Source organism: Polypterus senegalus, chromosome 10 (genome assembly GCF_016835505.1).
Source record: "Polypterus senegalus isolate Bchr_013 chromosome 10, ASM1683550v1, whole genome shotgun sequence".
Lineage (NCBI taxonomy): Eukaryota > Metazoa > Chordata > Cladistia > Polypteriformes > Polypteridae > Polypterus > Polypterus senegalus.
This window is the reverse complement of record NC_053163.1, coordinates 104,525,736-104,552,903: the sequence shown is the minus strand read 5'-3', so window position 1 is coordinate 104,552,903 and position 27,168 is coordinate 104,525,736. Positions and strand designations below refer to the sequence as shown.

The 27,168-nt window shown below is 35.5% G+C and overlaps 1 protein-coding gene across 1 annotated transcript in view; it reads right to left on the bottom strand.

Annotated features, from left to right (window-relative positions):
- Positions 1-17,984: 17,984 nt before the first annotated feature.
- The window catches only part of il1rapl2 (interleukin 1 receptor accessory protein-like 2), a 1,094,678-nt gene continuing 1,085,494 nt past the window's right edge, over positions 17,985-27,168 (bottom strand). The window contains exon 11 of the mRNA XM_039766278.1: positions 17,985-18,819. Within this exon, the coding sequence (XP_039622212.1) occupies positions 18,128-18,819 (692 nt within the window). The 3' untranslated portion in view covers positions 17,985-18,127. The remainder of the gene's footprint in view (positions 18,820-27,168) is intronic.

Here is a 27,168-nt window from a genome sequence, read left to right as displayed (position 1 = left end):
TGTGTTGACTGACGAGGCCCTGCTGATACAAAAAAAATCGATTAAGGCTGTTATTGCCTTGTGTCAAATGCAGCATAAACTGGCACAGGCTGTATGGGCAGATCCACAAGATATCAAGGGCATTCTTGGTAGAAAAAAAAAATAAAATAAAATAATTTAACCAAGTAAATTTCAATCCTGCAGTACATTCAAGTCTCTTTACATTCAACATACAATATCCAAATGACCTTGACGTTTTATTGTATTTATGTCCTGAGGGAGAGCGTCTGGGTCATTCATGCACTCATCTTGGCCTATTGCAGTTGACAGTGGCAGTCCATATTGCTGCACTATGTTGTACTGAAGTGCAGAAGCCATCAAAACACAGCAAACCTTAGACACGATGATTATATTTTTTTACATATTAGAAGACTCCTTTATGTAAAGCAACTTACAAAGCAACTTATAATATACAATATACTGTAGATATTATAACTTAAATATATAGTTTCTATCACTGACCCTGTGTGGGATCCTGACTTTGTGATTTACCCACTGAAGAAAAGAATATACATGCTATTTGTAATGTAGTAAACTTAATTGCAATCCTTTCAATTAGGTCTACTTACCAAGAAGCTAAGCATTACACAGAGCATATCCCTGAAGTCTTCTTCCTGTACTAATCTATATATATAAAATTCTTTTTGCGTTTGAAACTGAAATTACGTATGACCACGCAAAAAGGAAATTACATATGACCGCAGAATATATTATAATACAGGAACTAATAACTTCATTTGTGGACGCCATTTTTATATTGTCTTTACGGACTGTTATTATTTGTGTGAGAGTTATTTTACTGATATTGAAAAGAAGTAAACACAAACACGCCGATCAATCCCATAGAAGTGCGTTCTAACAGAGAAATTTTGTTTACTCGTCCACGTGACTGTTGCAGAAACTGCCACATTATAACTTTTTTTTAATTGGCAGTACATTATAATAGAAGAGATGACGAAAACAGCTTTGCGTCTTTCTACTTTTCAACTGTGCTGAGCTGTAAACAATGTGAAGACGACACTGCCTTCAGCGGCGAGGGGTCGTGAGAACAAAGTGGACGTTTGGAGGCACGGAATGTCGGGCTGCTCTGCCGGGTCGAGAGCTTCGCAGTTGCGGTCGGTGTCCTCTCTTCTTGCACTGTTTGTGACACTTCAAGTGCCCTGTCGGCTCCTGGGAGAGTGGAAATCATTGCGAATGAATGTGATCGGCACCATCGAAGCAAAACTCTCTTTGTAAATTGCACTTCATGACTACTTACTGTCCCTTAAGGTGAGTTCAGGTCACTAAAACCCCGCAACATTCAAGGTTGCTTTTGTGATGAATTCTTTTAAAAAGATGTACCAACCTCTTCATGTTAAGTTTTGCACTTGGGAATTGTTTGGTCCTTCTGCCCGTTAAGCACGGAAGGGCAGAGTCGACATTTCTCAGAATAATTTTTCTCTTAAGTCACAGGCACGTAGTGCAATGTTGTCAAGCAGAAATCTGCAGAATCGCATAGAAAATGTAATTTCTATACCACAGTGGTCGTGTAGCGCCTTTCACAAGGGAACTGCTACCGAGAGATGATCCAAATACATTTAAGCTGCTGTTAGTGCTACTTACCTGTTGTGTTATAGCGCCTTTAAAATGTACTTTATCCGAAATCACTCCAGTACTGCTCAATGTATCTTTACTTCTTACATGTTAATGTTTTACTGTTTAATAATTTATATACTACATTTTATTTTTTTCCCTTGCACTCAGTGAGTGAAGCCACTGGGTAATCAGCTAGTATTTGATAAAATAAAGGAATCAGGGGTTGCACCAGGCCACCTTCCAATGTTAGTCAGACACATTTGAGCATCACATATTATTTGTATATTAATTGAATCAAAGTGCTTTCTGTTTACAAAAGCAAGTTTACTCTGTCATGGTGCTTTTATCGCAAACTGTGTGCAGTTAATTATGGCGATTTCATTAGGAAAATCAGCAATCACTGCAAATTACCTTATGATCTTGGCTTGCTTACCCTTACTGTTATAGACTATTTACATGTATCTGGGTAGCATTTTAATTTTACAATTCCATACAGATTGCACAACACAGTGCAGAGACGACTGTGAGATTCCTGACTGGTCAGCCAGTTCACACTGAAATGCACCCATCACCAAATGCCATACTGTTGTTAAAACCTGTAACAGAACAGGGATGAATTTCTGCATGATGGTCTCTGTGATGTAGGCTCAAATTCAGCAAATAACTCCCAACAGAATGGTTGTAGGAAGTCAAAATTGGTTTATAAGCCATTCATCACGAGACAAAAAAAATCATTGCAACCCTGTATAGCCTACCATTGTTGAATTCCTCTAAAGATGCTAACGATGCCATTGCCAGTTATGCCGTACAACACACCGCACACAATTTTTATAGACAAGATACAAGTAGATGGGCTACACACTAAGGTAATTAACATTACATGTAAGCATTAGGTGTTATTATAACACTGAAGACAGGCAGAAAACATTTTAGTTAACTGATATGAATAGTTTGAGAAATGCGCAACAAAACAAAATTTTCTCTTCTCTTTACTTCACTATACATGTCAATAAAATGTCAACACCAAAAAAGTCTGCATAGGGCTTACTGATTGTTGAAACCTGCTGTTTCATTAAGTCAATTTTCACACCAAATGTGTGTTTTATAAATACTGACTTTTGAGTAACAAATGGTTTACGCACATTTAAAAGCATTAGAAAGTTTTATACACGAGTCCCCTGGTTTGGTAGACTGCATTTTTAAAAATAGGGACATGAGAGAGGTGACTGTCTCCAACCTCTCTAGAAAAGCTTATGCCAAGGTGCATGAACAGAGACTCCATTCAATAGCAGAACCTTAGGCCGAGGAGAAACAATGTGGATTCTATCCTGCTCTGTGGAACAGTGGATCAGCTCAGTATTCTTATTCTGATATCTGAGAAGTCATTAAAGTTTGCCAAACCTGTCTATATGTGTATTGTGAAAAAATGATCACAGTTTACCCATAGTGTTGTGTTGCCGCATTTCTCAGGAGTATGGTGCTTTGGGACTGCAACGGTGTACTGTAGCACATCCAATAGTTGCGTAGTTGGGATGAGAATTAGTAACTCCAAATCTGTGATTACTAGTTCACTCTTAGAAACAGTGGCTTATTTTGTGCTGGTAAGAGGTGAGCAGCTGACCCACGGGAAAGAGTTCATGTACCACAGGGTACTGTGTACTACAACCAGTTCACTGTTAATGAGTGAGGACACATGTGATCATGAGACTCCACACTGGATGATTGTAGTGAAGGAGCTAAGTCCTTGGATGAAACTTTCAATTGCCCAATCAGTCAATCTTCCCATTCTTATCTGTGTTGACAAGATCTGAGAAAAAATCACACTGAAAGTTTACACAGTTGAAATGAAGTTCCTGTGTAGGGTTGCTGGATTCATTCTCTAAAACTGGGTGAAGAGCTCAGCAATACGGGAGGACCTAGGAGTAAAAACACTGCCTCAACAAACTGAGAAGAGCTGCAGTATTTTGGGTGGTTTGGCACCAGAGTTAGAATGCCACCTCCCTTGGTAGAACAGGAGCAGACACTGGCCACTGTAGAGGATTGATATCTCTAGATCTGTTTGGAAAAATATGCGAATTCAGCTGGAGGAGCTCAAATAAGTTGCTGAGCATAAAATGGCCAGGTTTGTCCAGTTCGATGTGCTGCCATTGTAACCCTTCTCAGGATATGCAGACCAAAACTGAAGTGACAGTTAGTAACAACAAGAAGTAATTAAAGGATGCCAGCTGTACTTATATACAGATATTACTCTTGATATCTTGGTATCTTTCAAAATGACCAAATCTCATTAGTTCATGTGACAAAGCTTAGGGCAAATACAGTAGGCACAGTACTGTATTCCATTGATTCTACGGTTTTTAAACATCATTGAGTTACTGGAAACAACAACCACAGGGTGAATGCGAGGGTGTCCCCTGTGATGAATGAGTGTTTTGTCCACTGTTGATTCCTTTCTTGAGCCTAAATTATGTTGGGACAGCCCAGCAAAAACCTATGGCATAAGTATTCTTAGAAAATGGATGACTATCTTTATAATGGCAAGGACTGCATGGACTTTTTAGCATGTCAGCGAACAGCCAGTGCAATCTATGACTTGACTGTTACATCCGTAAACCATTAAAGTATTTTAGGACCGACAGTTTACCAGATATTTGCTGTTGAGAGAGTCTTACGAGTTGCTTGTGATCTAAGATCCAAATCCCTAATACAAACTCTAGCAGTTCCCCTGCCATACAGTAAATCCTAAGATACGCTTGTTACAGAGTGTTTTAACAGAGACTCACCCCACCACTTTGTTTGCTGCAAGATATATTTTAGGTGCTTTGCTATATCTTGCCATTTGTTGTAGGCTATATAGAAATGGGCCGGTTTACATATCAAAGTAACAGAGAAAAGACCCATAGTTATCCACATAAGGACCATTATTTCAAAAGAGGTTGATTTACATACATTGCAGAGAGATTCAGAGAAGTAGACTCCTTTCTTCTTTGAGCTGAAAAAGTTGGTAAAAGTGCCATTTTTTAAGTAACATATGGGAAAGAGGAAAAACAAAAGCACCCTGTTTTATTATACAGTACTTTACATATACAGATGTTTACGTCAAGTTTGTGGTGATCACTTTGCTCGCATATTCACCAATAGAGCTGACCTTCAGCTGAGAAAGAAAGACAAACAAAAGAGTGTAGCATGGCTAATAGAACTGGTTTTGATTTCATGCAGACATTTTATTATCTCGTGTTATGTTACAATTTGCATTTAAATAACAGCGCCAGTGTAAATACATTATTGTGAAATAACATAGAAAAAGAACTGTGCAAAGTTTCATTGCTTTTTCAGAATCCTGGTGTGTACTGTAATACATCCAGTTTGCACTGTGCATGATTGGGGGGGAGCCCAGTGAGGAGAAACAAAACAATGAGGTGTCCATCCATCCATCCATCCTCAGCTGACCTTCTAATCATCAAATAACGTTTCATTGTTAACCTTGAAGGTGCAGAACACGAGTGTGCATGCTGGACATGGCGACTCTGAAAACGGAGAAATTAGAATGTTGTAGCTTTTCTAATAATCTCTAGTCCGTGATATTTTTTTCATTTACAAATGCAATTTGGTGGGAACTAATGTTCATTTATTTATACAAATAGTGCAAACATTTTTCAGTATTACAGTATTTTTTTTATGAAGGTAAAACCCACTTTCATTCAATACAAAAATATTTATATTCACAAAATTCCCTAGGTTTAGCCAGCATCTCTTCAATCTCTTCTGCCTTACCATTTAAAATTAAGTTATACCCTCTACACGATTCTTTTATTTTTTTAATGATTTAGTGAAATTATGGAAGTGATTATCTTTGCATTCAAGACTAAACTTTAGTGGTAAACCTGAATGCCGCTGCCTTTTTTGATTTCTAAAATGGAGAATATATTGCAGGATGTACAACTTCTATTGCTGACATTCCAAACTGCTCTATTGTATGAGACCTTAGGTTTATTTTTAATATATTTAAATATTTATATATATATAATTTTTTTCAATTAAAATTCTAAGTTTAGAAAGGATCACATCTATTCACAACAGATGCATTCAAAATAAGTTACAATTTAAATACTTCAACAAAATTGCAAATTATACATTTCATCTCATAAATATAGTAATTACAACCTTTTCGGCATACAAAATGAAAAATAAAAAGGAAAGGCTTTTAAAGAGTACTCAGCTCTGCATTTATTTGTGGAAAAAATGACCCTTAATTCATACCTTGTTCTGTCAGCCAATGTGTGATTCATTTTGTCAAAGTACTCTGAACATCAATAAATAGAAATAATATTATAAAAATAATGAACCTTGCAGTTTTTACAAAAATTGGAAACATGAAGTAGGTTGTAATATGCAGTGTCCACGCAAACACTACGCGAGTAGAAAACAGCTGGTTCAAATAAGGTTTATCTTTTTTAATCATTGTTACTTTGCAACTATTTAGATGTCTAGAGATCAATTAAAAAGAAGTTTCTTTCTCGTTTTTATGTGCCTGTTCATAACAGTGTTTTTGTAATTCAAGTATAGTAGATTCCGGTTAAATTTATATAACAGATTCAGAAATTGTACATTGGCAAAAAAAAGTCCTCAAACTATCCTTTCCCCGAATCTCAAATGTATTAAAGTCAGAAAAAAAAATGAATATGCTCTCAAAACTCCGAGATAAGATATGATTGCTTAAAAATAATGGTAGGTAGTGTTTACATGAAAAAAGAACTGGCTAAGTCTGGCTAAGATTGTTACATTTGAATTCCATCTTTCCATATTCTAAGCCTTCTTTTATCCATTACAGGACTTCAAGGCAACAGCTTTGTTTAGTTTTTTGTTTTTTTTTTCTTTCACTGTTTTTAATTAAACATGTTATATAAAGAAAAGTAATTTGGGAACAAACCAATTCAGATTCCTTATTGAAAGCATGTACAGCATACACTTCTAAATCATTATGCATGGAAAAATGTATCTTAAGCCTTTATTAAACAGAAAAAATGTCAAACCTTTAAGGTTATAAAAAGCATTCAATTCTGCAACAGTTTAATTGAATAATACGTTTTGTCATAATGTAGTTCCACACACTTCTCAGAAAATGTAAGTATATTTCATATTGCTGTGGTTTACTATAATGCTTTATTAAATGCAAACACATCCAAAGAGCTGTTGTGTGTCTTCTACAAGTGACTGGATAAACCCTAAGGGTAACTGCTTTATGTAAAAGTTTTATATACGTTTCCTATAAGAACATGTTCACCAGTGACTGAATCCCCTAATTATATCTATGAATTAAAATAATAATCATGTGTTATGAATTCACACTTTTGAAGCTCACTGAATTTTGATTATTATATTTTTTAAACAATACATCTAGTACTATAGCTTTTCTAGGTGTACAATGTACCGCATATCTCATGGAAGCAGGCAGACACTTATTAAAACAGAGAAAAAACTCAGTAAAGCTAACTTCCAGTTTTTTAACTCTATTTTGTCATTGATTTGACTTTTATGTTTTTAAATACATATCTTCATTTGTGTATTGGTGAAGGCAACAGCCAGGTTGCAGAAGAAATTTTAAAACCAAAGTTAAGAAAGAATAGTATATGTAATACTTAAAGTGAAATAAATGTGTATACTGTTCAGACCTTTTTTAACTTTTACTCACACACACACACACACACACACATATATAACTTTGCATTTGTTAAAATGTCCGTCTTGCAGACTAACAGAAGCCAAGGATGCCATTCCTTACATAGAACCGGAGCAGCAGATCAGAATTTGTCTACGTTGGTGCGACTCTGCCCTCTGCTGGAATACAGTAGGTGTTGTCTGTTTGCAAGTATCTGCAGTACTTGGTGTGAATTTTAGGATATCTGATCATAAAGAAGAGAAAAATGAAACAAAGAATGGAGTCTAAGAGGGAGCTGTGTGGGGAGAATGTTATAAGCTGACAATATAACAACACATTTTTTTGTTTGTAGATGGTATTATTTCAAAACCTTTCAGAGAAGTTAATTCATCTCTCCGTAATAGATACGTGCGACATGAATGACTTTTTTGGTATGCATTCTAAACAGTCAGCAGCCTTACTAACAGATTTTCAATATTCAATTAACACCTGTATACAATACACCACAAATGTGGAAAAGACTTCCTATTTTTGGATTGTTTTAATTATCAGTATTCTCTTTTAATCTTTATCTGTGCCCAAAACAAAGATGAAATTCTTCTTTCAAAAATGTGCTAGGACACCTGGCATCCACACATTGGTTACTTTTTCCCCTTCTGTCCCTAATAAAAGCTTATCTTATTCCTTAAGCAACACTTTTACCTAGCTGTTATTTAGGTACTGTATACCGTCTTTTTACAGATTCTTACTCTGTCGGCTATATTGCAGCTTACAATAGTATAAGTTCAGGGCTTGAGATCATATTTCAGATCTTGGAGGAATTTATTTTCCTCTCCCAACACAAACTTCTAGGTAAAATCCTGCAGATTGTTCTTCTATAAAATTTAGTGCTGTGTAAAATGCACAGAAATCTTCTAGGCATTCTTATAATGTCCTTGTTATTACACAAAGCATAATAAAAAATCAGTTTTAAAATGTATTTAATTTAAAGACAGCACTGAAAATTATAGATTTTACAGTGATTATGAAATGTAATTGATATTAAAACTCAGTCCTTAATGTGTTTTCCTTTTTGTGTAAATCAGACAGCTTCACAAACATGACCGTTAAGCTGAACCATATATGATTACAGGGCATGAAAAGTGTACACAATTAACATTTTATTGTTTTCGGTATTTGAAAATATTGACTTTTGCAGAGATCCTTTTTTTTTTTTTGTTTTACTTATAATCGGATTATAAAGTAAACTTACTTGACCAATGTCCCCCAGAAATGATATTCCTTCATCATGTTCTGTCACAAATCTTCCAACATTCATTTCCCTTGTCTAAAGTGAGTGCACCCTTAGTTCTCCTGTCTCATTTCGGAGGATATTAAGAATATGGTGCACCAAAAATAAATAAATAATTACCAGACTGTCAAGAATTTGACTCCAGGTGTAAATAAATTCAGACGTCTTGTGATTATAGCCTTAAATAAAATGTTTGTATATGCAAGATATAGGCGACATTCTTGGGGGGATATACAACAGATACATACGGTTACAAAGCCATACAGTAAGTTGACAAGACCGTTGACAGTCCACCACATTCTCTGTAAGATCGGACCATCCTAGATGCCACAGTGATCCCTAAGACCACGTCATGGAATCAATAGACGTATTTCACTAAAATGTCAAAGTTCATGAGTAAAAACTATCTTAACCTAAAATCTGAAAGAGGCCTACTACTGTACAAATTAAGTTTGAAAAACTATACTTGAATAAAACTATAGATTTTTGGGATGATGTGCTCTGGACAGTTGAATCCATCCATCCATTATCCAACTCGCTATATCCTAACTACAGGGTCACAGGGGTTTGCTGGAGCCAATCTTAGCCAACACAGGGCGTAAGGCAGGAAACAAACCCCGGGCAGGGCGCCAGCCCACCGCAGCAGTTGAATACAAAAGTATAAAAATAATTTGAAATTTCAAGTCAGGTTGAAAATTAAAATAACAGCTCACAGAAAGAACTAGATATTAAGCATATTTTTGTTTTGGGGCAAAGATGGTTTGAGCCTGCTTTTATTTATTTATTTTTTTTCATTTTTCATTTTTATTACTATTTAATTTAATATATATATTTTTTTGTATCAGTATACTGCTGCTGGATTATGTGAATTTCCCCTTGGGATTAATAAAGTATCTATCTATCTATCTATCTATCTATCTATCTATCTATCTATCTATCTATCTATCTACTTCCTTATGATCTAGCCACTTTGCAATCATCAAATTTGCTACATTATACTGCAACATTATAGAGACATACTGTATGTGGAAGTAACTAACAAATAGTCAAGGTTAAAACAATAAGGGTTTGACAATTTTCACAAACACAAACCATAACTAAAATAATTCAATTCAGGGCTTTAGAATGGTCAGATCAAAAAGCTCCATTATGTGCACATAGTTAAACTCTAGTTAGACATTCCAGAACTGAAGCTCTGCTGTGCAATAAGAGACGGGGAATTGGCCAGAACTCCTTCCACAACCCAGGAGAAACTAGCTAAGAAAACACTTCATTCAAGATATTGTATTATGAATCAAGGGGTGCACTTATCTTGTTATGTGCGAGTTGCTTAATTAGGTTACATTAGTGATTCTGTTATAAACTTTTGAAGAGTAGGTGAAAGTGAAATATGTCTGACTGAGTTAAGCTATAAAGTCCTAATGAGACGTTCTTTCTTTTTTACCTAACTAGTTTTTTAAACCCTAAAAATTGCAGTTCCGGTAATGTTTGCCTTTAATAGTTGTACATATCAAGGAGTCTCGTATGTAATTAGAGAGAAAACCTGCTGAATTTCAAGGGGTTTTTCTTATTTCTTCACAATAAAATAATTTTTGTCTAATCAGCTATCAACAAGGTCACTCCTTTAGTTTGTAAAATAAATGAATTTTACTTGGATTCTCGTGCCTCCATTTTCAGTATTTTTTTTTCTATTGGTGAGACACGTTTCTTTTTTTTTTACAAAGCACACAATCTGAAAAACATCACAGAAAATTACAATTGTGCTTAGAATTTAAGACATTCTGAATCACATTGACATGAGAAAAATATTAAATGGTATGAAGGAAAATTTAGTTCACTTTAACACAATTGCTCATACATGTACAGTTTGACATCCGTGGCAGAGCGACGGGCGCTGAGCAGGCTCCTGTCAATCATGGAGAATCCACTGCATCCACTGAACAGGATCAGACAGAGGAGCAGCTTCAGCGACAGACTGCTATCACTGTCCTGCTCCACTGACAGACTGAGGAGATCATTCCTCCCCCACACTATGCGACTCTTCAATTCCACCAAGGGGTGTAAACGTTAACATTATACAAAGTTATTGTCTGTTTTACCTGCATTTTTATCACTCTTTAATTTAATATTGTTTTTATCAGTATGCTGCTGCTGGAGTATGCAAATTTCCCCTTGGGATTAATAAAGTATCTATCTATCTATCTATCTATCTATCTATCTATCTATTATTTGCTGGCAAAACTCTCTAGATCAGCGATTACCAAACTTGTTCTGAAGAACTTCCTTTGCTATTGCCCGAAAACATTTCTTAATCAGAGGCCGGTGTTTGCCTTTGTGTGAACTTCTTGTTTAATTTGAGAATCAGCATTTCCTTTCACTATGCAGCATTAAGTACTCTAGGGTGTAATTGTCTGTTGCAAGAAATTTTGAAACATTGCTGTCATACCTATATTGCAATAGACACTATTTTAATTTCAATTGAATTTTTTGTAGAAGTGAGGTAATACTTTTAACAAAGAGATGACCAGAAAACAAAGATATTGCTAAGATATTGGACTTTTATAATACTTTCTGATTTAGCATGTGAGTAAAGCAATAGTAAAGTGAATGATCTTACTTAGGATCATCTGCACATATGTGTTTATCAAGCAAAGGACTACAACTTCAGATTTTCACTACCTACTACAGATAAAAGGTCATATTTTGGTGCAATATTTTTAGAGTTACAATGTTTTTACATTTCTTCATTCCCTAAAAATAAAACTGAAATCAAACTGCTTAAGGTGAGTCTCTGATTTCTTGTTTCTTAAGTCTTGAGATTCAAAAGTAAGCTACATTTTATTGTTAATCTACAAGGGGCTGATCCACATTAGTACATTTTTGTTTAAAAATGAAGACATTAGTCTTCATTTTCACCTTTCATTCACACTACCCCAGCTTTTTCAATTCTTAAAAACTGAGACTTTTGAAAGCAGCCTCAGTTTTGTGGAGTGACCAAGTAAAAACAGAGATTTTCAAAAACACAAAATCTAATTGCGCTCTGATTTGCTTGGGTTTATTACATAGCCTTTCCCTGATTAGATATTGCTCATTACAACATCAAATTCACTAGACACCCTTCATGGAAGAAAAACATTTTCCTACATAGTGGACAGAAAAGATTCGCTTTACATAACGCTTGTTGTTTTGCTCCCCAGTATGCATCTAAATTGTGTTTTGTATAGTTTGAATGCTGCACACATATGCAAAAGGCAGATAATTTACCAGTTGCTTCAGTTTTGTGATAAGTTCCATGACTGGTGGTGTTATTGTCCCTTCAAAGATTTTTTTTTGGTCATTTTAATGTGGTCAGAGATACTTTAGAAAATGACATGAAAACACTAGTGGACAAAGATCATTTTCATTTAAAGATACTGGTTTTAGATTAAAATGTATTAGTGTGGAGGTAGCCTAAGATGTGCTTCTTGTCCATTACCTCAAAAAATCCTGTTTATATGCTGTGGCTGCAAGGAAGACTTCTTCATTACCTTCTTAATTAGTAGAGCAATACTGCATAATAGATATGCAAAGATACTGGACTTTATAATCTCTTATGATTTAGAGTGTAACTCTGAACACATCATTTAAGTTTTCTGCATTCCAACTGTAAAACTATATACAAGTATTTTACCACAGTTATGTATTACTAAAGTTCCATAGAAAGATGCAATAAAAAATGGTTATCTGCTGTAATTTTAAAAACATTTCCTTAAATTTTAGGTAATATTCTCAAATCACATAATGAAAACTAATTAACCAATTTAAAATATAAACTTACGATCTCTTAATCAATGCACATGCCAAATTAAAAATCAGCATATCCTTTCATTTGCAATCAATTTACAAAGAATAAAATTAAGTAACCTGCTCCTTACTCATTCTAGATCTGAAGAAGAAAAGCATTTGATTTAGGTCTTTACAAAAAAAACTAAAAATCTATCAGTATATGGTCAACACCACCTTGCAAAAAAAATGAAAAAAGCACACACTCACCACAGAACCTTTTCCAGGATACCTATTAAGATCTATCAGTAGGCTATAAAATGTAAACTGTAGTAGAAAAAGGAAAGCTACAATGCTGCTAATGTGATGTCTCACTTCAATAGACTTAAGGGGTTTCACACAAACCAAATTAAAAAATAATATTAAAAAGACAAAAATATAAAATGAAGATTTAAATGACAGCCAAGCATCATTGACGATAAACAATCAGTACACTCAGCTTTAAACAGGGTGCATGCATCTTAAGAGAGTATTTATTATCTATTAGTTAACAGTACACGTCATAAGGATTAGAGCTAACAAAAATAGTGCAAAGACTGATTGCCAACATCAATGTTGTACTAACTAGACCATACACAAAAATCCTTTAAAACAGGCTAGTTTAGAGTTGCCAGTTAACCTAACCTACATGTCTTTGGCAGTATGGTAGCGATCACATAAAACCCCCACCACACACAAGAGCAAACCTCTCACAGACCACAGCCAAGTGTGCTGGATCTGTGAGTGCTACCATTCCCCCCTCGTCCAATTGAGTTATTTGGAATACATTTTAAATGATTGAAATGGTTCTAGGCTTATGGCATAAGTATAAGCATAACATGCATGGTGCATCATTTGGAGTTTCATTTTCTTTAATAGCATGCTCAAATTATTTATGCAAAGGTTTTGTATTGTTAGGCTTAGAACCCTAGAAGGAGCTCAGTGATGCTGCCACTATATATTAATTTAGCATGCCACAAATGTTATTAATGAAAAAATAAGCTGGAGAAATATACCGTAACCTACAATATGGACCAAATATGGCAAATGCCACAGGTATTCTGATAGCTACAGTAAATGAAGTTAAACATATTGACTTACTTTAAAGAATACTCCAACCAAAATGAGATTGTAACAACCCTAAAGGAAACTATGCAGCACACCAGGAAAGGCTTTTGGTGGATGCTGCAGCACCTTGCTTTATTAATTCAATTTAACTCCTACCGTGGTTAACCTCTTGTCAGTCAAACATTAAGGTTCCAGTTACACCATAAAACCAGAGTTGCCTACGGCTTTACTTACTGATCTAGCTAGCACAGCTTTCCGCTCTCTATCTCACGCTGTTCCATTCTTCCTATACTCTTGAATTTTCCACACTCTTCAGCTACTCATCCAGCCAAGGTTACTTACTTATGCATTACTTACCCTGTGTAGTGTGCAGGGATGGCAGAGAAAAAGCTTTAACGTCATGTATTAATCCAGAATGGAGATAACAAAATACCAAACAATATCAAAAATATCCATGAAAAATTCTCATACTACATGTGTTGCATAATGAATATGTCAAGTCATCCAGCTTTACGCTCACAATGTCATAAATCACTTCCAGAAAAACACTCCAGTGAATGAAAACAACTCGAATGAGAACAAGTAATTGGAGTGTAGATCCACCTCCTGTTGATGATATATTTACATTCATATCCACAATTGGAGTATTTCAGAATTATTTAGTGGCAATTTGTTAAACATTCTAGAATTGACTTTCTGCTTGTTTTTGGGCATTTTGTATATGCCCAAATCTGAGACATTTTCTCTTCTTGGCAATACTTTCACTAGCTTTTTCTTAACTTTTAATTTTTAGTTGTACTCGCCTCTCATTGCACTTTGCAGTGAAGTGCAAAGTTAGCCAATGGCATGGAGAAGGGGTTGGAGAGCTGTGTCCCAATTCAAATGCTTAGTTGCATTTTATTATGTTCAATTTTCATTTTCAACAGTACTTTTAGAAGTGGGTTATTTAACAATATTTTAGAAAAAATACATGCACTTGGGATGTTGTGAGCACAAGACTAGACGATTCGACATTTAGATTGCAACAAAAATAATGTGAATTTTGATCATGGAATTTTTTGATACTGTTTAGTATTGTCCAGTGTTGGTCACCATAAACATCTGTTCTGTCAGAAATTTTGTTATCTCCATTCACCATGAAAACTGGACTTTTAAAAATTTTCTCAGTCATCGCTACAAACTTCAAGTGGTAAGTAACATAATTTCTGGGCAGACTATTCCTTTAAGATCCTGAAAAAAAATCCGCAATTTAGAAGGGTTTGGGCTTTGTCACATACTTTATATATAGACTCTCATGCTTATTTGCAGTGACAAAGTAGGCACAGCACATCACTTTGAAAGTTATTTTCATATGAAAATCCATGTCAAGCAAATCAAGCAAAGGTTTCAAAACAATAGACTCGAACAAAAAGGTGATCAATTTTGTCACCTTCACATATAAAAGAGGAAGTCAGCTGTGCATCATACATAAATAAAACACACACAAATCACACATACTGTACATGGCGAAACACAGACAGTGCTTATATTGAATGATATAACTAAAACTTCGTTATTGACAAATGTGAATCTGTCGAATAAAAAAACACATTACTACCAATTTCCCCCACTGAAGAAGGTTATTAGAAGCAAACTGACTTCTGCATATAAAAATAAAAACATGTTTAGAAGGTGGAATTATTTTTTTAGCTTCAGAATCTAATTAAGAGGAAACTGACTTACAAGTAAGAAGTGTACAGTAACTTGCATTAAAATGGTAACAAGCAGCCAAAGGTTTCCAGCAGAGTGAGAATTGGGAACTCTTGCTCTGAATTACTACTTGTCATGTTCCCTTGAAAACAGCAAATAAGATCCACAGTCAGCAGGTTTTGTGAACATTTTATGTGATCATGGCATGTTTATCAAATATAAAGCAACAGGGGAATCTAACATCATCGTTTTCTCTTAACCAAAGAATGAATGTGATATTTGAACTTCATATATGTAAAGGGATTTTTAGCTATGAGGCATTTATAATAAAAATGTTGGCAATGGCAAAAAATAAGTATCACTTTCATTCTAGGGTCCGGCAGTTTTCTTTTTTTTTTTTTTTAAAGAGTTTTTGTTCATTACTGACAGGTCAAATACAAGTTTCTGTTTAACTGTATCATATAGTAGTTTCTGTTATGAATGTTTGCCAGACATTCTTTTATTGTGCTTTTTTACCATTGTGCAAAAATAAACATCAAAGGTTATTTAGCTGTTCTACATGTCTGTAGACTTTTTTCTGTTGACTAAAAGATTGTCTGTTTTGCTGTCTATTCTTATTAAAGCAATTAATGATGACTGAGAAACCAATGTTAATTTTTTTAGTAATAATTCACAGTGCCAGTTTAACTGACTGGCCATCTCTCTCTCTCTCTCTCTGTATGTATATATATATATTAGCCAATCAGTTACAACACTGACACAAGGGTAAAAAAATAACATCGATTATCTTGTTACAGTGGCACTTCTCAAGTGGTGGGCATCATATTAGGCATCAAGTCAAGTAAACAGTCATTTCTTGAAGGTGATATGTTGGATGCAGGAAAAATGGGCAAGCATAAGAATGTGAGCAATAAATGACCAAATTGTGAAGGCCGGACGACTGTGTAAGAGCATCTCCAACATGGCAGGTCTTGTGAAGTGTTCCTGGTATGCAGTGGTTAACAAAAATATTTCAAGGAAGGGAAACCACTGAACCGGTGACAGGACCATGGGTTCTCAAGGTTCATTAATGCATGTGGAGAACGAAGGCTATCCTGTCTGGTCCAATCTTGTAGCTACATTAGATCAGATTGCTCAAAAACATAATGCTGGCCATGAGAGAAAGGTGTCAGAACACACAGTGCATTGTAGCCTGCTGCATATGGGGCCACATAGCTGCAGACTGGTCAGAGTGCCAATGCCAACCCCTCTCCACCACTAAAAGTGCCTACAAAGGGCACATGGGTATCAGAACTAAACCATGTAGCAAAGGAAGAAGATGACCTGGCCTGATGAATCACATTCTCTTTTAGATCATGTAGATGGCCGGATGTGGGTGCATCATTTACCTGGGGAAGAGATGGCAGCAGGATGTGCTGTGGGAAGAAGGCGACTTGTGTGATGCTCTGGCAATGTTCTGCTGAGAAACCTTGGGTTCTGGCATTCATGTTGAAGTTACATTGACATATATATATATATATATATATATATACTGTGTATATGCCAGAGTTTTTGATACATGGCAATAAAAATTAATGTGTGTTGAGCCACCACACGATGAACCACCTGCTTGCAGACAATGACTGAAAACACAGATCAGTGTTAACGTAAAAGTCAGATATGTTCTATATGAGTGGTTTCTAAAGTTGTTAACATAGTGGTTTCGCTGACTTTCTAGGAGTTCTTTGAGAATTAGAATAAAAACCATTTTGATTGGCCGCATTTAGAAGAGTGCCCTGTATAAATTAATATAATACAGCTTCTTATATTGCCTCTATAAAAGTGTTTGACAGAGACTGATACAACGAGAATTTTTTGAAGCAATGTGAGAAATCTTATGAATGATACTTGACAATAGAAGTTAAATAAAAAATATGCTGATATATTATATGAAAGGAAAATAATCTTTTCTATCTTTATCTTTGTCTTCTGGTCCAATCTTGCAGAAGAGCTACATTAGATAAAATGAAATAAAATACCCCCATTCAACTAATGAAAGACTGTTATATTGCTTGATCTAGGATCAATTCTAATTTAGTTTTTAAGCTCTCCAGGCACACTTTGTTTTCCAAACAGTCGCCCATAGCACCATTTGGCTGAAAGCAAAAATCATAATAGAAGGAGAAACAAATATAAATAATAAAAACAGATAATCTTTTGACACTCAAACTACATTATGTGTTTATATTTTGATGTGTTATAGCTTTGCTTGATTTTGATTTTTAAGAAATTATCACTGATGTTCAGCATGAACAAAATAAAATCACAAAATAGTGCCACTGGTTAAAACACAGGTTTCTTCTTATTTGGCTGACAGATATTGTTTTAGGCATAGATACTGATGTCATATATACAGTATATATATATATATATATATATATATATATATATATATATATATATATATATATATAAGAATATCTATATATAGACATATATAGGCTGCCAGGCTTTCTCTATAGGAGCATATAGTGATGTTCAAAAATTGAACTTACATTTTGAGTGGTTTTATGATGTGACAAAGAAAACAATTATTCATTTCAATATGAGTACTTATGCTCAAACAACCTTCAAGCTTTCAGTTATAGAAATATGTTATATGTAATGAGAAAACCATTGTCAACCTTTCCCTAATGATGGGTCTAGTAAACGCTTCTGAGAAAACAAAAAAATACACTTTCAAAACACACTGGGTTTGACGTTCCAGTCATTCTCAAGCATGTATGCAAACTGTACATAGTAACTAAGATTACATAAAAACAATGTCAATTAACACTTCGAATTAAGTAGGAAAGGTAATTTTTTAAAAGCTACCCTCATTTTTTTACTGAACCAAAACCCCCAAAATATATTGTATAAAGACAAGAGATGTTGTGAGTGTTCAACTCTGTGGGCTTTAGTCAGAAAATAATTAGTCTGTCTGTGCGAGTCTTCATGCAAAGAAGGAAGAAATTCTAGGAGTCACATTACCAGATGTCACTGGTAAGCTCTCTAGCAGAGACTGGCACAAAAGTATTATTCAAATGTAGTTCCGGCTTGTTTTTTAGAGTGTTGTTATGCATTATTTGTCCATTTAGAAGAGTCATGGGGATGTTACAGTACAAATGTCGATTGCCCATGGATGGTATTTGCACTGGGGACGAGGGCATTTCATATTCATAACTTCGGCAATAATGTCTCATTTGTGGGTGATTTGTTTGATGAAAGTCGGGGATCTCTGCATGGGTGGGGGCCATGGAGGAGGACGTTGTTGTCATGGCAATAGTAGATACAGTTTGAAGGTCACCAAAAAGGCCTTGCTCCCCAGAGTCCAAGACCTGTCTGCGAGACAGTGTCTCCTTTTTCTTGACAGGCATTTCAAACAGTATTTTCTTCCAGAATTTTGATTTCAGTTGGTTGCATTTGGGCCCTGTCCACTTGACCACTGAGAGTAATTTTATGGTGTGTTTCAATGCCTCCACCTCCTGGTAGTTCATGATGCCTCGCAGGTCCGTACATTCGATCATGATTACTTTAATTTCACCTGTCACTAACATACTGTGGAGGCGGTTTTCCAGCTGAAAGATGCTCCACCCTCTCCTGGTGACAAAGTCAGGAGTCAGCACAATGATGAGTCTCCGGCTTTGCTCCACTCCTCTGGCAAGATCTTCAATGTAAACTGTAAGAGAGAAGAAAACAAATGAAGTATACTTGGTAAGCAAATTATACTGGATATCTTGGTTGCATAGAAATAAACTGCATAATGCCTCATTGTTGTACTGTTATAAAAAGAATTATTTAAAAAATATAGGATTCATCTTCTCAATAAGTTTATCTTCATTTGATTTACAAGTGACACATTTCTGTTGCAGGATATATAAAAGGGAGATCACTCCAAGCATTATGTCAAAAACATTTTTGACAAATTAAAATGTAGAAACTGGACGTTTTGAAGCAAAAGGAACTCTTTGTGTTGCCCTGACATACCTGGCTCTATATCAGAGATGTTTTCTTGAGAGGATATATATTTAAGTAAAAAGTGTTATTATTATAAAGTGATCATCTTTTACCAACTTCCCTATTTAAAAAAACACCTCTTTTTCAGTAGTCAATAATTGGTTTTTGTCTGTAAAGTACATTTCTCTGGCTTTTATGTAAAAAATTGTAGAGTTGCATTTTACCTTAATTTTTTTTTACAACTAACCTTTCTAATTATATTTTCATTTAGAACTAACTGACTTCTACATATGAAATATCCATCCATCCATCATCCAACCCGCTATATCCTAACTACAGGGTCACGGGGGTCTGCTGGAGCCAATCCCAGCCAACACTGGGGGCAAGGCAGGAAACAAACCCCGGGCAGGGTGCCAGCCCACCACAGGGCACACACACACACCAAGCACACACTAGAGCCAATTTAGAATCACCAATGCACCTAACCTGCATGTATTTGGACTTTGGGAGGAAACCGGAGTACCCGGAGGAAACCCACGCAGACACGGGGAGAACATGCAAACTCCACACAGGGAGGACCCGGGAAGCGAACTCGGGTCTCCTAACTGCAAGGCCATATGAAATATGCAAAATAAATTCCAGCAATGTGAGTTAATTTTGTTAAAAAGTGGCTTGGTTCCTTGTGAAAGACGACAGAGGTATTGCTGTAAGATAATGGACAGGTGGAGTGTTCCTCAAAGTTAATGCGCTTTGGTTTACTGCTGCCAAGGACTTCATGCAGTGAAGACAAGACACAGAATTTTTTTTGAAAGACCACAAGCTCACAAAAGAAGAGTTTTTACTGTAATAAATGAAGCAGATGGATGACAATGAATGTTCAAATATATCAGGTGTGATTAAATTATTTCAATGAGAAGTTTCTTAGAAACAGGCATCTCCCTTGGAAGACAAGTACTTTTTACATATTTCTGATTAGAAGCTGGTAGTAAAGCTACTGATCTTGAAGAAGTTAAACCAAGGAAAAGCAGGAGAATCTGTGCCATAAAGGCAGGTTTAATAAAATAAGCCTGTAAAATTCATTTATGATGTTCAGTTTGATCAAATAAGTAAATATATGGTCAATTCCAACAAAGAACCGAATGCTGTTGTAGTTCACACTATATAAATTATGCTGAGTGATTTCATTACGACTGACTGATTGAAAAGGCTTAGTCATAATGTGAAATGGCAAATGACCAAACATAAAAGCTATTAGGAGAGGGTATAGTAGGAAACAGAAATCTGTAGCCGGAAAACACTACCAATAACAAAAACACATTTAACAGGATGTGGGCAAAGAGAGAAAGTGAAAAAGTACTACAAAGTTCTATGGACATCTTTATGTCTTATTGGTGTACTCAAATAATATTCTAGTCAGAAATGTGAATATATATATATATATATATATATATATATATATATATATATATATATATATATATATATATATATATATATATATATATTGTGATGAACGGCCAAAAGCTCAAGGATGGTTGAAGGCATCTACTTGCCGATACTGCTTCCCCCAAAACGCTAGATGGCAGCTTCCCTGGAGTGCAGTGGCACCCCGGATCCCACAGGGCACTATGGGACATGAAGTTCGGACACACAGCCCTGCTGGGTGCCGTGGGTGCCGCCAGGAGGAGCTGGGGACATATTCTTTAATTGTAGCCCGGAAGTACGAGGTAGTCATGAGGATGGAAGCCTCGATGTATTTCAAGGCTGAAGAAAATCCCTGTTCTTTATTAGACCCGGAAGTGCTAGCCAGTCACGTGGTCGGGAAGGACAGAAGCATTTCCAGGTCAAAGACAATTTAAAGGACTGATGGGAACCCAGTAGGCGAGCCGGAGTCGGAAGGGAGTGTGACAGGCTATCTGGAGTTGGAAGGGAGTGTGACAGAGCTTGCTGGGAGGTAAGAGGAGAGTATTGTGTTTAATTACTGTGAGTTTATTGGTGTTTAATGTGGCTGGGGTGCTTTGGAGGCACTATCTCAAAGAAAACAAGAAATTAAATTACAAAGTACTTCTTAGTGCTTTTAATCTGTGTCCAGTGTGTTTGTCTGTTGGGGAAAAGCTGAGCAATAGTCCCACCAAGTGTCCACTCATTTACAATATATATATAACCATTTTTTAAAAATAATTTTACAATTATGATGATGATAACCATATATCCAAAGTCCTAATGTCTACCATGCTACTGGGAAACTTATTCTATAAGTCTATCGTTCTTTCTGTGAAAAACTATAAAATTTGTGTGCAAACTTTATCCTTAGTAAGTTTTCATATGCATCCCCATGTTCTTGTTTAAGAATAACAGCTGGAATACTTTAATCATATCAAAATGAAAAGGTTTAAGACATTCAACCTCATCTCATAACTCATTCATGGTAGACATGGAATTAGCCTACTCACTCTTCTCTGGACTTTGTCTAGCGCTGCTACACATTTCTTATTCCAGTAATATGAAGAGCAAAAGTGCACGTAGTATTCCAGAGAGCCCTCATTAGTGTGTTATATAGCTTAAGCAATAACTGCCATTTAACTTGTATTCCACACATTTAACTCTTTAACCTTACATCCCTTTAGCCTTCTTAATCACCTCTGAATACTGTCTGGTTATACTTTATATAGTGGAGAGACCATGATGATTCCTAGGTCCTTCTCATACGGAGTACTATGCTTTCAAATTTCAAAATTCATTATTTGTGTACTCAGATAAAACATTTTACTTCGAATGGGTGATAATTTAGATTTACTTATATTTAATTTAATCTGCCACAAATGTGGAATTTAGATTTACTTATATTTAATTTAATCTGCCACAAATGTGCCTGTATCTGTCCAGGAACATCTGTTATGATATGGCTAATTCTAGATTTTCTGCCATAAGATTGAACAATACATGGCAAGGACATATTGTGTGAAATATTAGGAACAATCAGCATGGGTTCAGAAGAGGGAGGTCATGTTTCACTAACATGCTGGAATTCTATGAGGAGGCAACAAAAGGATATGATCAAAGTGGACCATATGATATTATTTATCTTGATATTCAGAAAGCATTTGATAAGGAGCCACATGAGAAGTTGGGCATCAAACTAAAAGAAATGGGAGTTCAGTGTTTTTAGTGTGAGTTTGATGTCAGAGGGTGATGGTGTGAGGAACCCTATCAAATCTGGCAGATGTTAAGAGTGGTGTTCCACAGGGGTCAGTGCTGGGGCCGCTGCTATTTTAAATATATATGTAAATGATTTGAACAGGAATATAAGTAACAAGCTGGTTAAGTTTGCTAATGATACCAAGATAGGTGGATTAGCAGATAATTTGGAATCCGTTATATCATTACAAAAGGACTTGGATAGCACACAGGCTTTGGAAGATTTGTGGCAGATGGAATTTAACGTTAGTAAATATAAAGTATTACGCATAGGAAGTAAACATGTTAGGTTTGAATACAAAATGGGAGGTCTGAAAATCGAAAGTACACCTTATGAGAAGGATTTAGCAGTCATAGTGGACTCTAAGCTATTGACTTCCCGACAGTGCTCAGAATCCATTAAGAAGGCAAACAGAATGTTAGGTTATATAGTACGATGTGTGGAGTACAAGTCCAAGGAGGTTCTGCTCAACCTTTATAATGCACTGGTGAGGCCTCATCTGGAGTATTGTGAGCTGTTTTGGTCTCTATGCTACAAAAAGGACATAGCAGCACTAGAAAAGGCCCAGAGAAGAGCAACTAGGCTCATTCCAGGGCTACAGGGGATAGATTATAAAGAAAGATTAAAAAAGCTGAGCCTTTTCAGTTTAAAAAAAGAAGATTAAGAGGTGACAACACTGAGGTGTTTAAAATTATGAAGGGAATTAGTACAGTGGATCGAGACTGTTATTTTAAAATGAGTTCATCAAGAACACGGGGACACGGTTGGAAACTTGTTCTGGGTAAATTTCGCAGAAACATTAAAAAGTTTTTCTTTATACAAAGAACGATAGACACTTGGAATAAGCTACCAAGTTGTGTGGTAGATAGTAAGACTGTAAGGACATTCAAAACTTGACTTGATGTCTTTTTGGAAGAAATAAGTGGATAAGACTGGTGCGCTTTGTTGGGCTGAATGGCCTGGTCTCGTCTAGAGTGTTCTAATGTTCTAAAGAATATCATGATACATAATATCATATACACCTCTCTGATCATATGGTTTCTTCCTTCCTCATAGAATTTCAGCATATTAATAAAAAAAATCTCAACTCATGATGACAATTTGCTAATACACCATTAAACAAAGAGCCTTTTCTTCATCCTTCTTCTTCAGACAGTTCACAAAGAATGTAAAGAAAATTAATCAAAAACAGAAATATGCACAAAGACAATGATGAAATAATGAATACCTACTAACACAGATTACTTTCACCTAAAAATATATACAAATTGGATGTATGCCATCATCCCTAATATATACAAACCTAAAAGTTCTTCTCTCTACTCTACCTGCTCAGCAGTAAATATGTGTCTGCAAACCAAAAGACCGGTCTAAAGATGACCCCTGGTGGTGAGGACTTCAGTTGTATACTGCTAGCTATTTTGCCTAGCCAATTGTTAATTATGTCTTCCAGTGTCCCTCAATAGCAAACAACACTGAGTCATGCATTCTATGTACTTCTGTGATCAGGTGCAATATCACTATTGTAAACCTTCCTTTCATCTAGCACAGGCATGTCAAACACGTGGCCCGACACAGAAATCTGTGCGTCCCGCATGACAGATCATAGTTAGCACTAATCTTGTACAAAATGATTACTATCGTTTGTGATTGAATCATTCTGCATCTTCGGCATTATATTGACTTTTCTTACTTCCGCCTTCTGACAAAAGCATGTTTTCCCATGGCATTACGGTACCGGAACGTCATCTGCTAGTATAGTTGCAGCTGCAGTATCAGCTCCTTGATACCCTAGGCATGACACTGCAACCCCCAACCACCCGCCCCCCCACCCCCAAATCCCCCGACGTCGCAACTGAAGTGCTAGGCAGTAGCAGCCAGGCAGGCTACACTACTGGCTGGGCTGCTGAGACTGGCCACTGGGCAGAACTGACCATCACGAGTAGAAATAGCTTGCATATTTTCAAGTTTTTTTTGCTCTAGTTTTATGTAATTTTGTGCTAGTATTGTAACGAACAGTTAGTGTAGACTACACCTGAAGATCTGAAGTTGCTTATTAACATATTTTTGTAATTTTGAGTTTGTAAAATTAGTATAGGTCAGGGGGATTTTTGTGTCTGTGTACTTTTTGGTATTTGAAATTTAATTTCACAAAATTTCATTTAAAAATGAAAAAGAGACACTTATTTGATTTTCAACTTAAAAAGGAAAAATGAAAAACGCAAAATAATGACTTTTTTCCTTTTGATCTTTCACATATCAGAAATGAAAAATGCAAGAGACGAGAACGAGACCCACTGTCAATCGATGTGTTGTGAGGAGGACTGTTTGCACGCGTCATCAAAAATCGCATAGAAGTACCTCCGGTTTCAGACAACGAAAATGTGTCTGTTTTGTTGTTTTTGAGCTATAACACTTTCATTATTTCAGTCACAAATAAATCCAGAATAGTATGTGTAATATTTTTGACTACTATTTGTTACCACAGAATTAAAAAATACCTTATTTTCCCTCAATTGATTCTTTAATCAAAAATCTAAATCTAAATTTTTGTTTTTTCATTTTTGCTTCTAAAATGAAATTTCAAATACCAAAAAGTACACGGACCTTTTTGCATATCGGCTTATTTTACAATATAAACTTTGAAGTAAACTTAGTAAAGTAAAATTACATTTTTGGAGGATTTGTTTTCCAACTTGAATTACTGAGCAATGAATTCAGTGAGCGTTTTTGTGATTTCATTTCACACGAACAGGACTTTTGCGGTTTATGTCACGATACTCTTACAATGTTAAGAATGCACCTGAGAATATCCAAATGGAATTGATTGAACTGCAGTCAGATTTTATTCTGAAGGGTAAATACAACGAAGTTGGTGTGCCAGGCTTGTACGTTTACCTGCCACCCTTGTATGTGCAGATCCGTAAGTTGGCATCGAGAGTACTGTCTATGTTTGGAAGCACTTACCGTTGTGAGCAATTGTTTTCATTAAGTCTCTTATTGTACGCTGTTGTACAGAGATTGTATGGAAATAAATTGCTTTTCTTTAAATTTTAAACTTTAAGTGTTACATTTTAAAGTTTTCAGTACTGGAAAGAAAGCTACAGTAACTGTGTATAATAGCATAATAGTATTTGTTACAGTGCAGCCCGCTGACGTGTGTATGGCAGTCGAAGCGGCCCACCAACGGTAGTGAGTTTGATATGCCCGATCTAGCACACATGTGTTTGCAACCGCGTTGTGCTGGCTGCTCATTCACCATTACAGGTAAATTATATGGGGAAGTTACCATTACCATAAGATCCTAATGAGGCAATCATTTTAAACCCCTGAATTGTATCCTATTAGTTACAAATAATGCACCTATAGGATTACAGCTATAAAATCCTGTTCTTCTGCTCTGCTATTTGCAAGGTAATTTCAGTTAATATATTAGTAATTGAAGTCCACCCTTACTATAATATCTCTCTCTAAACTAGTTTTTATATCATTAAAAAGATATATATTGAAAGTATTGTCTATATTAGGAGGTATATAAAACTACTCCCAATATCAGGCTTCTATATTTAATGTTTCTAGTCCTATCAAAATATCCTAAGTAATATATGGCTCATCACCTCTTCCAAACAGACTTGCATTCAATTTCTCTTTTATATAAATAGCTACTTCCTCACCTTTCCAATTTTGCCTGTCATTCTTAAATGCTGTGCGATTATACTCATCCCCACCCCTCAGATTTACCCAGGTTAGTGGTATAATATCATATTGTATGTGTAACTGTACACAATTAACTCCAACTCAATTCTTCTATCAGTAAGGAAAGCATTTGTTAATGCATTATTTTATTTCTGATATGAATATACCTCAATGGAGAAGGCCAAAACTGCCCAAAAACACCTTACCAAAAGAAAAGACTAATACAATTTTTTAAAATTAACGTATTAAATTACAATATTCAAAAATACAGCATATTCAAAAGAAGCAACTTCAAAGATATGAAAATAAATAAATATACAAAATAATGCCATAAAATGCAAAAAGAAAAAGGCATTATTACAAAGTCCTATTCCATAAAACCAAGAATCAAAATACAGAAAAAGGCAAATTCGAAAACCACAAAAGCAAAACAGAAATGGTCCAAAAGACCAACAAACATACAAAAAATGCAGGGACTCACAAAGAGAGCCAAAGAGTAGTTTGGCTATGGCAACAGGTGCATTTTAATAGATTTCTCAGGTAAGTTCTGATTCAGCTCTGAACAAAAAAAGAAAACGTTGGAAAAAATCACAAAAATAGCAAACAATTAAGACAAGGGAAGAAGAAAATGAGGGATAATAAACAAATTCTAAAAAACAAAAATCAATAAAAAGCAGGAACAGAATCATAACAATTCTGTCATTAATTGTGGGTTAGTAATTTCAGGGTTACTTTGTATATTGTTATTAACACTGCTGTGCTTTAGGTGAACTTACTGTATAAACCTGGCCTATCCTAAATTCCTTGCTTCCTTATTCCCTTGTTTAAACAATCCTTGACAAACCTACTAACATATCTCCTGAATACACTGGGGTCCCTCCAGTTCAAATGAAAAATATGTTTCTCTATTCTACTCTACATTTTTGAATCTTCTCATCTTGCTTGGACTTACAGTACATATGGCACTGAAAGAACTTTAAATTGGACAGTAAAACTGAGAGTCTGCCCTTATGCATGTCATTTGTTCCAAAATTAGCAATGACAACTATCAGAATATTTTTGTTGTCGTTGTAACAAATACAACAAAATTAGGTGCAGTCCCAGCAGTGTCAAAATATAAATAAATATAATTACAAAAGATTAAGAAAGGATAAGAAGAAATAAAGTAGAACACAA